At 36.5% G+C, this 16,235-nt stretch overlaps 1 protein-coding gene across 1 annotated transcript in view; it reads right to left on the bottom strand.

Moving 5' to 3' along the window:
- The window catches only part of LOC129218887 (shootin-1-like), a 140,643-nt gene that overhangs the window by 21,181 nt on the left and 103,227 nt on the right, over positions 1–16,235 (bottom strand). Inside the window, exon 16 of the mRNA XM_054853208.1 lies at positions 1,266–1,431. Coding sequence (XP_054709183.1) covers positions 1,266–1,431 — 166 coding nt within the window. The remainder of the gene's footprint in view (positions 1–1,265; positions 1,432–16,235) is intronic.

Genomic DNA, 16,235 nt, shown 5'->3' with positions numbered 1-16,235 from the left:
AGCCAGTCCAACATCAGAGGCTCATTCATCCAGCCTTTCTCGTTGCAGCGTATAACGAGGGTCGATGGGAAGGTGTCCTTGGGGAGCGTTTTTCGCTTAAAGATAAGCATAGGTTTTAACTGTTGGCATAATTAAAGTTAAGTTTAAAAATCCAAAGTTTAAGAGATTTAAACTAAGCCAACATTAACTGGCCGTGTAATGTCAAGTTGGAGACAAGCAAAAAACATGTTTCAGAAAAATACATTTATTAAATATGACTAGAACTATAATACAATATCCCCATAAAGAACACCCCCAAAATATCACAACAAAAGTGGTTCCAATAAGTAAAAGAAAAATGTCACCAATCAGTCGATGAAGTCAGTGGCCAGTCCGAAGGATTTACAGCCAGGAGCACAGAAAGTCTTCCGGAACACACTTCAGGAACGCCCTTAGCAGGAAGGCAACGTTAGACAGTTCGGAGATTCGGCGAACATCTCAGGTAGAATTTTAGGAACTCACTTCCTCGGCAATATCAATTGGCCAGACACAACACAAGTGTTTCTTCACTTGGACTCATTCTAATTCCAGGACTTGGAAAATTTCAATACTTGAAAAGCAAGGTGAATATTCATCACCATTCACACACGACTAAAAAACCCCCGCTAGCATCGCGGGGAACCCCCCCCCCCCACACGTGAGCCGAACTAGGCTTCACGATCAAAACAAAACTGGGGATCGTTGAAAAGTGAAGAGAGAGAGAGTGCTGCCACTCGCCTCAATATATATGTTTCATCAGCCAATGAGATTGCATGCCTCGATGACGTCACCACACTAACTTCTACTTCCACCATCACTCATTTGTTTATTCCACTGCCGCGAATATTCGTACTCCTCTCCATAGCACGTGCGGTCAACAAGTGGAATTAATTCGAATCACTCAGGTGACAACTCAACTTTTTCTGAATCGACACATCGAGACATGCAATCTTCAATGGTTTTAGTAAACAGTCGCCATTAATTATGGCGTGGGGGAATTGTCGATTGAAGTTTAGCACCAACTAGTTGAATTCTACTTTTACCAGACTGGGCTCTAAGTAGGTAACAAGTAACTTTAAAATATTTTCTTTAAATTATCGGCTGTGGACCGAGAATAAAAATAAAATAATATTTTATGCCAACATTAACTTCTCCCCGCTGGCCATACATGCTAAAACACAGGTAAACGAAGTCTTTTTGTTTCCTGTGGTCGTAATGGGGACGCTCCTTTCCCCAGCAGAAGTTACTGTTCTTGTCGGCGGGCAGTCGAATGTCAAGGGGACTTCATCCATGTTCACAAGTTGTGATGGCTGGAAGTTCTTTGCAATCTTCAGCCTTTCGACGTAGGCCAGAAACTTCTGCTTCTTTTCCTCCCAATCGGCTGGAAGGCTTTGCCCCACAGTTGTCCGGAACCTGACAGACAATTTGTTTCTCTTCATGAAGCTGAAGCACCAATTCGCATTGCCTTTGAAATTGGCGATGCTCATGTTCGCAGCGATGTTCCGGACCTGAATTCGGACCCCGAACAGTTGAAACGGAGAGTCCTTTTGAACGCTGCTCCAAGTTCCACTTTTTGAGGTCTCGCTCCAACTCCGGCCAGTGAGCTGCTCGTCCCCGTCTAGCAGGTTTTGCCTTCGGCATTGCTTCGATAGTGGACTTTACTATCCTCCAACGGCGAACGCATCTCTCATCGATTCCAAATTCTCTGGCCGCAGGACGATTTCCTATTGATTCTGCCTTCGAAACTACTTCTTACTTGAAGGCTGCAGTATAGCTTCTCAGTCGTTTAGGAGCCATTTCAAAGTAACTCGGTGAAAAAAAGATAAGCAAGAAACGCACGAACAACAGCAAAAGAAGCGACGATGTGAGTGACTAAAATTAGAGCTAGGAGACGGAGAAACAAGTTTCCAATTAGGTCGCTTGACCACTCCGAGCAACCCACTTTTTTGACAAGGGTAAATCCCCTTTAGAGAACTGGAACGGCTACCCCCCTCCCGTAATAGAAGTTTTGCTAACAATGCTCCTCCCCTGACCCCATTGAGCTCTATATAGTATCCTGGAGAGAAGCTACAATAGTGGAAACTTGAGCTCGCTTGGCGGGAGAAGGGGTAGAGTGGAAGACTAGATTTGTAAGATTATCGCTGTTTCGCTGGCGTTACGATTTTTGCTGATGCACTGTGCGATCGCTGATCTCATTGGATGCAACCAGTGATGCAATAGCTGCGCTTTTTGGGAGGATGGCAGTTTTGTTTTTCTCTTGAAAGGAAATAATTGATGCAATTGAAACTTAAATGAAGTATTGTTGTGTTGTGTAACGTATCCTGTTGTAAAACCATAAAGGGTGGACTTGACACTTATATTTTATGTGAAATATGTTACAGTAGTTAGTAGTACAAGTACTTATATTAAATTAAAAAAATAAAATAATCGCGACCTCGATTACCTCAACTCATTTTAAGATGAATCTCGCGGGGAAAAGCGCGCATCTTAAATTCAAATATTTTTTACAAGAAATGAGAAAACAAGCAAAAAGAAAGATAATCACAACTACTGAGTTTTGCTAGTCGTAAAAGCAGAATCATGAGAGAAAATTGAAAATTCCTTACTAAAATCAATTACAAGTGTTTTGTTTGTTAACTCATAAGAATTGACAGTAGATAAGAATTTTAAATGATTAAGCTTTCTACTATTGTGTGCCAATAATGAAATCGTTACCAATCGCGTAAATAAAGGCTTACAATTGTTCTTAAAACTTACTTCAGAAAGGTTATTTATACCTTCAGTTCAATATGAATCAAAAGCCCCAAACGAATTCTTTTGTAAGCAGGAAAAATGTGTTCTTTCGATTACTATCAACGGGTCAGTCCGAACACATATAAAATAGAATACTTTTTTTTTTTTTGAGTAATCACGAATTGCGTACTATTCTCACTTATTTCCCAAGTTTGATGTTGCTCTGATTTTTCAGATTACCATGACGATGGTTGTTTTTAGTACTTATTTAAGAGCGAAATTTTCGCCTTCATAGTTACAAATCATTACCATGACGACGGTTGTCATTAATATTTATTTAGAGAGCGAAATTGTCGTCATCATAGTTACAAATCGTCAGCGGATTGGTTTTATTCATATTTATTTATTTTATTTTATTTTCAGGGCCCAACTCAATCAGACTTTACATTTAAAAAAGAAGGTTTTTCTGGGTAAAATTACGTTTTTTCAGGCGAAAACACCTGTATGGATGAATTTAAACAGTAAAACTTTATCTGAATTCAAAATTTCCCGATTACTCATTTCCATCAGTTAACACTGATAAGAAATAAAAAATACATAACGTAATACGCTGTAAATAATCTTTATGATAAATGTACTGGTGGACATCGGCCATAAAATCACGATCTTAATTACTGCATCCTTATCGCTATTTTATTTTTCATGGATATGCCTCGTATTATCTATTCTGGAAAATCATGAGTCATTCTTGGACGGGTGCAGATTTCTTTGCCATTTACATTCTATTTCATCTGTAGAAACATGAACTTCAACGAGTAGGGTCCTATCGCAATTCGTGTTTGCGAAAAACTCAAGATGTCAAAATTCGAATGTTTTTTTTTCTCTCTAAATAACAGAGAACAGCACGGAAAAGGAAACGTAACTAAACTTCCAAGTGTTGCTACCCCCAAAAGTAGGATCAAGGGAAAATTTTAAATCTTTTTCAAAGCCTTTCTTGCTGAAATAAATGAGAAGTATTTTGTTTATTTAACAGAAACGGGCCGAACAGATAAAACTTTTAAATCAGTGATCTTTCCCTCGTCACCAATCGCATACATGAATAAAAGCTTAGGATTAAAATGGATGATAAGGCTTATGAATGAAAAGACATCCGAAAAAAGCTTTTGTTGAATGTCTTTTCATCCATAAGCCCATTTCTTTTGCATTGATGAAGGCGTTCCTTGTAACACCGAAACACGTGTCTGCAGTAATCTGCAATTCGTGCTTTCTGACGTTGTTACTTCTTACTTTACTTTTCAGCACAAAGATATTTATTTATCTTATGTTATACCATGCACTACATTTTCATGATTTTCAAAAACTGTTAGATTGATCAATGTGGTATATTTTCGTGCATTTCACCTTTTACTATTTAAAAAAAAAAGGTTTCAGAGGCACTTTTAGATAATGTTTTGACTCACATAAATGATATTAGCATGTTTTCTTTCTAGAAAAGAATGTATAAGAAAATTTTAAAATAACGATTATCAGGCCCGTCTTAAATGTGCTTATTTACTTTAAACAAGAGTTTGTTTCTACTAGCATTCTTAAATATTACCCTGCGCCCTGCATTAGCTTATAGATAAATCCCTTCCGTTACCGTATTTTTTTGTCCTTCCGTTGCCATTAAAAACCATATAAATTAAATATCTACTAAAACTTAAAAAAAAAAAAAAAAACATTAGTTTCTATATCCCGTAGGTTCTTGGTGAACTAATTGAGATGTAGTATTTCAGTATTGGAAGGACATCAAATTGTCACTTTAGTTATGGACCTATTTCATGGTTGAAATAAAGAAATTTGAAAAAACTTACCAAAAAGTTTATCTATACATTCAAAACATAAAAGTTAACCTAAATATTATATGCTGATAATAAGTTTATTTGAAAAACAGATGTAACAAAGCAGAGATTTTTTGCTGCGTAAAAACATAAACAGAAAACTTGATTTTGCACTTGATTTTCTGAAAGTCATCAAACTATTTGGGAAAAAACAGGTTAAGATTCAAGAAATTCAATTATTTCTGATGGGAATAGTATATGGCAAGTGGCAGATTATTAATTTTTAAAACTCAAGTGTCAATCTCCTTTTTCTTGGAATTCACCTTTAGTAATTAACAGCTGAAAAAAGTAGAATAAAGTAGAGATCTGAGTTCACCAAATCAGGTAACGTTTTTTTTTTTTACGTTTGTCATTTTCCCACGCTGTTTTCATAAGAAAAGGATAATAAAATAATGCATGAAAAGTGAATAATCGTCATTACTTCCTTGTTTAAGAATATTTGTGTGCTTAAATTCAGAAATTTATTACGCCTGGGTCGTGGCTATTGAAATCAAATTGCAGCAATTCCCTCACTGTCATCCCCTCACTAATATATACAATGGGGGAATGATTCGGAAATATTAATTCTGAAACATCACTCTGAATTTCAAATACATTTCTTTTACCACGTATTTTCTAATTCTAAGCGAATTCTTTTCATGTTTTGTTTTGTTTTCATAATTATTTTACGATAACCACAATTTGCTGATTTGCAACAACTGTATTTTTTTTAATGAAACATACTTCTTTTTGATAACACTGTGCGATAAAAAAATAATAAAAGAAAAGAAATGAAAATGCCTCTTTAAAAATGCTTTTGACATCATTCTTGCTGACCCATGCGTAAAAATGAGCTCCTGAATCCAAATATGACCACTGTCCCCCTCCCCTCACTTAAAATTTTTCGAAGTAGCATCCCCCTAATTAGTTTTCAGTATTTAGACAGTTAAATATCCTTTTTTTTTGGAGGGGAAGAGAGCATTCATCTGAGGTGCAAGAGAGGTAAAACGTTCAAAAGCATGAACATTTGTGGTAAGGACCCCTCCTTACCCCCCATGAGGGAGTACCCCCCTTCCCCCATCCCATACTCACTAATGGGGGTACTACAAAACTACTAATATGGGGGTACTATGGGGGCGATGCATTACCCCAGAAATTTAAATATACATTAATTATAATACGAAAGGTTCATTACTGAGGATCTCGCTACTGATATTTGTTTTTTACTTTTTAGTTCATACAGCTACAAAAGCGCATTTTTTAAAATTTTATTTTGTATTTTTCATTTTATGTTTGCGTACACATTTTCATTAACTTCTTTCTTCAACTTTGTATAATAAAATAATGGATTGGGATATAGGCTTAAAATGTGCATTTTAATTTTAACCATTTTCGTACTTTTCCCAAGGAAAATCTGCTGAATACTTCGGAAAGAAAACCTAAAACTTCCTTGTAGAAAAGAGATAAAGAGAGAAACATACAAAAACAATACTGTGAATGTAAAAAGACTTGGTTTCGTTTTACTTTAATTTTCGCGAAAATTTAAGTCACACGAAATATTTAAACTTTCTATTCTATTCACATAAAGTTCACTAAATTTTTTATCTCGCAAAGTCTCCGATACGTTCATTTTCGCAAAAATTACAACTCGTGCAAGTGCTTTTACAGTAGGTAAATGGTTAATAAATTGAAATAAATCTGCATTTGTTTATGAAGTACTGTATTAAATAATCCTACGTTCTCGATGGAAAAATACTAACATTTTTCATAATACAATTAAATTTTTAATCAACAAATTATCTGTTTATTCTTACTCTTATTAAGCGAAACAAACTAAAAACGAAGGGAAAGAAAAACATATCTCCGAGCGATGGAAGTTCCCTCCCTCTCCTTCTACGTCAGTTCACGTCGCCCCGAGTCTTGGCAAAATAGTTGCCGAAAAGTAGCCAAATTTTTATTCTTATACTAAATAAAAGTAAAGAATTATTCTGTTTAATGATGTATATATTCAGCAGACCGACAACGTGATGTGGTTAAAAACCGGTCATTTGATAACAAAAAGCAAATGGGTTATTTTTAAATATTTTTTAAAGCTCGCGAGAGTCCTCGTAGACTCCAATGCTAAGACCATTTCCTAAGCCTAATGAGGGGAACATTGGCGAGATTCGAAGGTTACACTCTACCCCAATCCGATTCGACCCGATCCGCACTCCAGGGTTACTATACAGCTCAATGTTTCATATAGGGACTCTATCCGGAAAGAGTGTCTAAGGTGTCGTCTATCCGTGGAAGAGGGTAACTGTCTTTCTTGGTTATTTCATTCAGTCGTCGGTAATCGACACAAAATCTGGTGGAGCCATCTTTCTTTCGGACCAAGACGATGGGAGAGGCCCAAGGACTGGACGAGGGTTCGATGACATCATTCTCCCGCATCTCTTTTAGGAGGGTCTCAACCTCTTCCTTCTTGGCGAACGGTAGTCGTCTTGGATGCTGTTTAATAGGGGGGTGTTCTCCAGTGTAAATCCTATGCTGCGTTAAGTTCGTACGGCCAACATCCTCCGATGTAGATGAAAACAGATGCTTGAAGTCCTCCACCAATTGTTCCGCAGCAGTTCTTTGATCTTTCGATAATGGCGCACTCCCAATTAACTTCGATGTCAAGGACTCAGAAGACACAGTCTCGGGGGAATTGATTCTTCTAATGATGCAGTTTACTGGAGTACAAGTTGCTAACACTTCACCTTTCCGGATATTCCTTGGCCTTTCACTCACGTTGGCGACTCTTACAGGAATTACATCCTTAGAAAGGTCCACAAGCGTAGATGCTACCAGCACTCCTTTTGGGTTATTGCTTAAGTTGGGGTATTCAATGAGTCCAAATCGAAAACTATTGATTTCTTCAATGCAGCCAGGCATTAATGATTCTGACCTTGAGGGAATCGATAAATCTGTTTGGGCTATCATTTGATGAGCTGATTTTACATCATTTTCTGCGTTGAAGATGGCTATGTCTTCTCTCATCGAGTGCAGTTCATTAGTCTTGAAATCCAGGGTGAAGTCGTATTTCTTTAAAAAGTCCAACCCGAGAATGAAAGGGTCCGTGATATCTGCGACGAATGCCGTATGATGGTAGGTGGCTTTCCCAAACACTATTTCCAAGTCCACTTTGCCTTCAATCTCGATTTTGTCACCTGTCACAGTCTGGAGACTTACGCGTGGCGATGTCCACAACAGCTTCAATCCAAATTCACGAGCCACATCTGTCCTAATGATTGTCACATTGGCTCCAGTGTCGACAATCAGTCTGCAGGGGTTCCCATTTACATGTGCGTAAATGAAAAGTCCATCACTGCCACTACTAGAAGAGGAAATCTGCAGAGCTCTGGTGGTGGTGATTTCCTTCCCTCGCGTAGCTTGGCGAGCCGGACAACTCCTTCGCAGGTGCCCTTCACTACCGCATTTCCAGCACTTCTGCTCTTGTTTCTTTTGGGCTGTTATGCTGTTCAGATTTCTTGCCAAGTCACCGAGTTGTCTCTCAAGTTCAGCGAGATGGGTCGACCTGGAATCAGACTCATCAGCTTCCTGAGTCCGGATTAGATGGCGATCCACACGGGTTGCTTCTTGGGCGGCCTCGTATCTCATCGCATATATCAAAGCGGATTTCAAGTCGTTTACATTCGCCATCCGGAGGGCCTTCTGGATCTCAGGATTCCGAACTCCGTCGATGAAGTAGTTGAGTGCCAGGTTGTCTCGAACATCCGCAGGACAGTCGCAAAAAGCAAGATGAGACAGTCTCTCGATGTCTGCCGCTAGCTCTTGCAGGGATTCCCCGGTTTTCTGGAAACGGGACTTCAACTGGAGTCGGCTGAAATCTTTCTGGCACTTCTCACCGAAGCGAAGCTCCAACGCAGATGTGAGGGCGGCGAAATCCAGGCGCTGGCTGTCCGGAAGGGTCTGGAGAATGTCCGCTGCGTCACCTCTCAGGGATGCTGCAAGATGGCAGGCCTTGGTAGCAGAGTCCTATCCGTTCGCTTCCGCCACTATCATGAATTGAGTTTTGTAAACCTGCCACGAAGTTTTGCCATCAAATGTGGCAAGTTTAATGGACGGTCGAGCAACCGATGTGAGAGCGCAAAACTGTACAGAGCTGCTTTCCGCGGTCGCCAATCTCCTTTCCATGTCTTTAATTATTTCTTCCTTAAATGAGGTAAATTTCTTGTCTTCTTCTTCCAACTTATTTTCCACATTGGCGATACGCTCTTCCACAGTATCAAATTTTTCTTCCAGAGCATCGACTTTATCTGCCATGGCGGTTAGTTGATTCTCCATTATGGTTTTCATCGACGTTAAGTCACTTTTCATTTCATCTTGACTTGTAGTAATTTTAGTAGTTAAATCATTATTTTACTGTTCTTGGTTAGTCGCTAATTCATTTTTTAATTGTTCTTGATTTGCAGTAAAACTTGCAGTCAAATCACTTTTTAATTGGTCTTGATTAGCCGCCATATCATTTTTCAATTGTTCTTGATTAGCCGCCATATCATTCTTCACAGAGGTGATTGCGTCAAGAAGTTGTTTTAATTGTTCATCCATTGCGCGGGGTAATCACCATAAAAATAAAGTCCAAATTTAAAAAGTCTTTATGAAAAAAAATGTCCAAAGTCACACTTACTGCAAGAAAGTCCTGAAGTAGCCCCACGTTGGGCGCCAAATTGTAACGGATTCGGTGCGACTTCCACTTTCTTGAAATGAAGACACAGTTCTTGATAAAAAACACAGGAAATTTATTTACACTATGTACAGGAAAGATCTTCAACAACTGCTAAATTATTCATCAGCCATTAAGCAATTATCACACAACACCGTAAACTCAACGTTTACACACGTATTTACTTCCAAATACGAAAACAACACAGCGAAATGCCTCGCTATAAACAGAGCAAATACACACTCTCAGTTCGAAATCCTCAATCGAAACTAACTGTTTATCCATCGCTAACGGCTTAAATACACCGAAAAGAAATTTCTCAAATATTCCACACGCTTCTGTAAAGTAGTAGACCGTTATCAAATTTTATCAACGAACAAAAAGGAAATAGGGGTCGTATACTTTAGCCATATGAAAAAGGGGTTGTATATTCATTACGGGAAACTATTTACAGGTTACGTTCCTACAATAATTACTATTTACAGAATTTGTAACAATATGAATTTTTTGTTGGAAAAATAAAATACACACACACAGTAGATAGTCAAGAATCCGCAGGAGTCTAAGAACTGCTTACAAATTTTTGTCATCTTCTTCTAATTGTATAAAATTAGGAGCAGCTCTAAATATCTAGCATTTCTTAAAATAAAAAAAGGGTGGGGAGGGGGGTAATTTTCCGTTATAGGTACGTAGCGGTGCATTTTTTAAGCTGGCGATTAGTTTCAATTTTATTTATTGTCATGGACTAAGGTAGGTGCGGGTAATAAGGCCTACCTAAGGGAGATTTGGAATAAAATGGAAAGAAAAGGATCCGAATCAGCAAATAGCAAATTTAATTAAAGTACCATTCAATTACTACACGAAAATAACAAAAAACGGCCTTTCTTGCCGAAAACAAACATAAATTTAATTATTTAAAAAAACCTTGCAATTAGGCCTTATTATACTACGGTAGGGTAATAAGGCCTAATATTTTAACACTCGTAAATAATCAAAATAAGCTATTAACATTGGTAATTGAGATCATTTGTAATATCCTTAAGCATTACTCATGCTGAAAATCTTCAAAATAACAAAAAAAAAAAAAAAAAAAAAAAAAAAATTAACAGCCGTCAGGGCACTCAAAAATATCTTCGTCATCGGCTGTAAACCGACGCATAGCTCATGATACCACCTGTTGCATTTTGAACAGGGCCTCATGTCAATCATTTTATCCTCCTCACAAACGTGACAGTATCAATTAGCATCTTTTTTTTTTTTTTTTTTGTCGTCTTTCTTTGAGCGTTGACGTCATTTTTTGCTTTTTTCTCTTTTCTATATTCTTCAAACAGTTCTTTGGTGACTTTAATTCCTCGATAATTAATAGATTTTCTTCTTAAAATTGATGTTTTTTCAGTATTTTTCACTGGAGTACGCATAAGCTCCTGAAATGCTTTTTTTTTTTTTCAGTTGAGCTAGTGGTACATTGTCCTCTTCATCGTCCGAACTAGAACCGTAAACCATGCCGTACGTCGTTCCAGGAGGTTTGTTTGGGGTACTATTAATTATTCCATCTTGTGCTGTCGATGTGGAAGGCCTTGGGGTTATTGGCGTGAGGGAGGTGCGAGGTTGCAAATTTTTTTCTTGAAATTTGTTAGCTTCGGGAGCTGGAATTTCTGTTAATACAGACGGAGCAAAAGCTGTTTCTGAAATAGCCTGTGGATTCAATGGATACAAACCAGTGGCTTTAAAGCCGCTTGTAATGTTACTATGTGTCATGCATTTAGACCAGACATTTGAAAGAATAACATTAAACCGTGCCTTGGTGAGCTTTTTGTCTGGGTTTTGTTCCATAAATGATAAAACTTCTGCATCCCAGTGGTGTTCAAATGATCGATAGACGGCTTTATCAAGGGGTTGGAGTTCATGAGTGGTGTTTGAAGGTAAACAGTATAATGATATATCGAGAGAATCGGCGACTTCAACGATTGTTAAGTCTAGGTGACAAGCCGCTCCATTAAATATTAAAAGGGACTTTCCTGAAATTTAAATCTAGATAGGTGCTTTAGAAATTCTGTAAAAAGTTCATTAGTCATATAACCCTTTGTAGATTTTTCTACCAAAGAACCCGGTGGCAAATTGTCATATAATTCTGCCTTGAACCGTTGCCTTTAAATATTATCATTGGTGGTATAGCAGTACCAAGTGCATTTACACATCCAGCTATTGTGACATTTTCGGCGTGTTCCGAAGACGGTAAAGGCACTCTTTTAGTCCCCTTCTTTGCCAAAACAGTCTGCTGGTGGTGAATTGTGAGACGGCAGCCTTTCTCATTCATGTTGTAGATTCTTTCAGGATGACTTCTCAAGTCCAGATTATCATAAATTTCATTCAGTCTGTTAAAGTGATCATTAACGATGAATTTGTTTGGCTTTTGAGCTCTGGCCGGGTTCATAAATTGAGTTTTTCGTCTAGATATTTCCGGATGTCTTTTCATAAATGCTTTAAACCAATCTTTACCAGCAACTTTAGCAAGTTTATTAAAATTATGCTTTATGTTATTAAGCTCACAAAATTTATAAACCAAGCGTCGGAGAATACGTGGTGTCACAGGCAACCCTACTTCAGCAAACCTCAAAATTCTGATGACAAGATCAGCTTCCTGGTCATCACTGAGAATAGATTTTCTACCAAGTGTTTTTTTCAAACTTCCGGTCTGGAGATGGTGTCTAATGGTTCTCCTGGGAACATTATACTTCACAGCTGCTTTATATGAGCTCAGCATACCTCTTCTTACTGCTTGGATAGCCGACACTAAGTCAATATTAGACCACAGTGCTCGTTTGGGAGGCATCGTGATGTAGGCACTAAAATTAGAATGAACCAAGTCGTAAACAGCCGCAATTACTGATAAACACTCATACCATGTTGAGAAAGGTTCAAAATAAGATGCACAGCTGAAAAACTACGCTACAAAAAAAGGAGCATAATAAGGCCTACGGTCAACTTTCGTAGGCCTTATTAGCCGCTGACGTCAAATTTAAAAAAATACAAAAAAGTACAATAATTCGATCATATTATATCACTCAGACATGAAATATCGATAGAAGCATCCAGGACAGATAACTGTAGCGCAAAACTATGCATAAAAGTATGATATTACAAAAATTACTTACATTTCAATCTGACGATTTTTTATTATTCGTGTCTTACAGGCGTTCCGTGAAAATGAATCTGGGCTCGCTGGTCAAAACAACTGAGTATGGCGTTGCGACCAGTTTGAGGAGCCATCTGGGAGTGTAAACTATCTACGATAGCGTTTTTGAGCGGCTACAACCATTTTAAATTATATTTTCGCTGTTTAGGCCTTATTACCCGACAGGCCTTAATACCCGCACCTACCTTATTTCAAGTTACATATAAAGTACTTATTTGGCGATACCATGAACTATTTTGTCTTTTTAAAGACTTATAAGCGAAGCAAGCCCAGAAACAAAGTCAAAAAGTCCATTAAAATAAAAAATAATCCTCTGAATGGTAGAATTACGGTAACCGGGTCGCGGCGATAAATATTTCATTCTGGCAACCCGCTACCTTACCTTGGCGACGGAGCAATTTTGGTAACCCTACACCAAAGCTGATTTGCTATTCGTTTGGCCAATCAGCCATTTCAGAATTCATCTTGACAAAATATTGTAATTTATTTGTCAATGAATATTTCTTTTTTTTTTTTTAATTCCATAGAATATAATTTTAAATTTTCTTAAAGGTGATTTTTTTTCTGAAAATTGGCAACATATTGTGTTTTTTCAAATTTCATATCTTCGAAACATTTTATGAAATTTTTCATCGAAAATTTTTTGTCACTTTTAACTCTTTTAAGTTATAGATTTTAAAATTAGTTATTCATACCTTTTGGATACGTTTTTGGAATGTGTTCGCAGTAAGTTATTTCCTTTATGTTTTATTGTTCTATCTTGTATTTAAAATTTATTAAATATCGTAATCACTTATTCAGTAAGTTAGTATTATAATTTTAGTTATGATAACGTTCTCTGAATGGATATTTTGATGTGATTTAACTTATTTAGTAGATCGTTTTAAGTCTTAATTAAACAGTAGGTATTTTTAATGGATTTTTCTCGGATTATTTCTGACTAATGTCGTGTTCTATCCAACTTTAACTGTTGTTAAATTTCGGTAAAAATTTATGTTTCATTTTGATGTTCCTTAGGAAATTAAGCATGTTGATAGAAAGTTTAACACCATATACGTCATGAACCTTTTCGTTCACATACATCATGATATTCTATTTCTTTTCCTACAGAAAAAAAATGAGTTAATATTACTGCAATGGGAAGCAGTATCAAGAGCAGCAAAAAAATTTTATTTAAAATTTTTTTTCGCATTTTCGTCATGGGTTGTACAGCTTTTTTGTACAAGCTTCCTTACTTGCTTTCCACTGAAAAAAAAACAAAAAGGTCGAATTCCATCATTTCGCTATTGTTAGTATCGAATTCCCAAAACACGTTTCTTTTTATATTTCAAATATTCATCTCCGTAGATACTGCGCTTTATCTTCCCACATTTCAGTTAACATCTTGAAAAAAAGTTACCTCTCATTTGTCTTTTCTGCAAACTTTATTTCAAAGTAAGAAAAATAATATAATTCTATAAAGAAAAAAATAGGCTTAATGATTTGTTTCTTTCCATATTTTGCGATATTTTAAAAGGGAAAAAAGAATTTTAATGCTTTTTTTTTTTCTTTACGGTTGCAATCAGATAAAGAAAAAGGTTAATAAACAGTTGTAGTTACCAAGGTGATAGTTTGAGTAATCCGAAGCTCCGCCCCTTGTATTTGGGTCAACTCTCATTTGATGATTTCTTTTGTTTACATTGTAGTACTTTATTTACATTGAGTCGTAGGTGCCAAATTTGGCAGTCTTTGAAAAAATACGCCAGCGCGACCCGGTTACCGTAATTCTACCCTCTGAATAATTAAGTTTCTTCATTAAGCGTAAAATAATCCAACAAATGAAGCACAAACTATAAATGAGCATGTAAAATTAAATTAAAAGAAATTGCCAAACCAACTTTAGATGCTCAATTTACGCATTAAATAATCAGCTGAATAACATTACTGATTCGATTCGAATTGGTTGAATCGGTATATTTCTGAGCATCTTGCGAAATATTAATGTTTGTTTTCTATTTCATTTATTAATTAAAATAAACAAGCTTTGAAACTTGTCGTTGATTGGTTGATGCAACCGTGACTTGTGGCGCCTCCTTGCGGTCAGAATGGGCAAATATGAAGTTTTGAAGTTTTTCCATCTAGTGTGGCCATGTTCAAGTGCAGAAATAGTTGCCCCGGTTTAACACAGGAAAGTCAAAAATTGTCAAGGCCTGGTAAGCGCCAGCGCATTCAGTGGGGCCATGATCGGAGCATAGCCCCACTAGATGGCGCTTTGGAAACTCTCAATGATTTAAAATTTTATTTATTGCCATTTTCTATTTGTAACAAATGAAATGTTTGAAACTAATTTGAGCAAGGCTTTTTGCAATAGTTTTCAGTTTCGCTCTTTGATTCTTTTGTGCAAATCTTTACTAATTATAAGAGAGGGCAGATTTTAGTGTGTTTATATGTTCGAGGTAATCTCCGGAACCACTGCACCTAATTTGAAAAATTCTTTCACTATATGAAAGGTGCTTTCTTACTGAGTAACATAGGCTATAATTCAAAAAATCCGATAAATAGTTCTTTTTTTATTCAAATTTAGGCCAAAATTTCAGGTAAATTGCCTATTATTGGCTATTAAAGGGGGTGAAAAATTACTTGAACATATTAATATTATACATCGTTAAAAAGGGTAGAATTTTCTGCGTTCTAAACAATTTATTTCAATGCTCTTACTTAATTACGGCGGGAGTAATTTGCGTTTTAAGCTCGAACATTTTTAGGCTTAGCTGAAATTTAGGCAATACTTTCTTCATTAAATCTATCAATAAAAAGTGAAGGGATTGTCCCACAGTTTTCTTTTTGACAGCATTGGAAAAAGCGAGATTTTTTACTCCAGATCTCTCTCGACCTTTGGTCGAAAAAATTAGCTTCTATCTTCAAAGGAAAAAAAGTTACAAGCGTTTTTAAATCAATTTCGAAATATGTCATTTTGATTCAGGTTGTCAACCATTTTATTTTCGCGTTTCCATGGTTACGCTTTTTGAATCCTTTGCATCTGATTTCTGAAATCATGCTTAAACTTATTTTATTTCCTGTTTCAATGGTTACGCTTTTAAAATCCATCTTTCGCATTTTAATTTCTTAAAGTATTTTAATATCTGTCGTCATTGTTTGGAAGGGTAATTTTGCATGGTGTTTTTTTTTTCTTTTATTTAAGTTATTCTTTAAGTTATTAAGCTATTCATTTAATTAATTGTTTAATATATGTCACTTGAACAATTTTTGTTCTCAAGGTAGACCGGGCAAAGCCGGGCAACGCAGCTCTTAATATATAAAGATTACTGTTAATGCTACTGTTAATGTGGCTCTGTGCTACGGTGTAACTTTGATATACATCCCCAAAAATTACGCGCCAAATCTGGCATTTCCTACGGACTTTTTAAGGTTGCTGTTTCTTATTTTGGTGTTGCCAATTTAGGTTTTTTTCAGCTTTTAGGTTTTTGCTGTTGCCAAATTAAGTATTTTCTTGTATTTTCTACAATTTTTTGAGGTTTTTTTAAAGTTTTGTGGCAACAATTTTTGTGGCAACAAAGTTTTGTGTCGACAAAAACAAAAAAAGTCGCCAAATTTCCGATTTGGGGGGGTATATCAAAGTAGTTCCTGTGCTACTGTTAATGTGATTTTATACCTTTTTGTTTGTTTGGCGAAACATTAATTATTGCCAAAGAAAAAACATCCGCTTCACTCGCAAAAAGGC

The sequence above is a fragment of the Uloborus diversus genome, chromosome 3, assembly GCF_026930045.1.
Source record: "Uloborus diversus isolate 005 chromosome 3, Udiv.v.3.1, whole genome shotgun sequence".
Classification (NCBI taxonomy): Eukaryota; Metazoa; Arthropoda; class Arachnida; order Araneae; family Uloboridae; genus Uloborus; species Uloborus diversus.
This window is presented reverse-complemented; position numbering and strand designations above follow the sequence as displayed.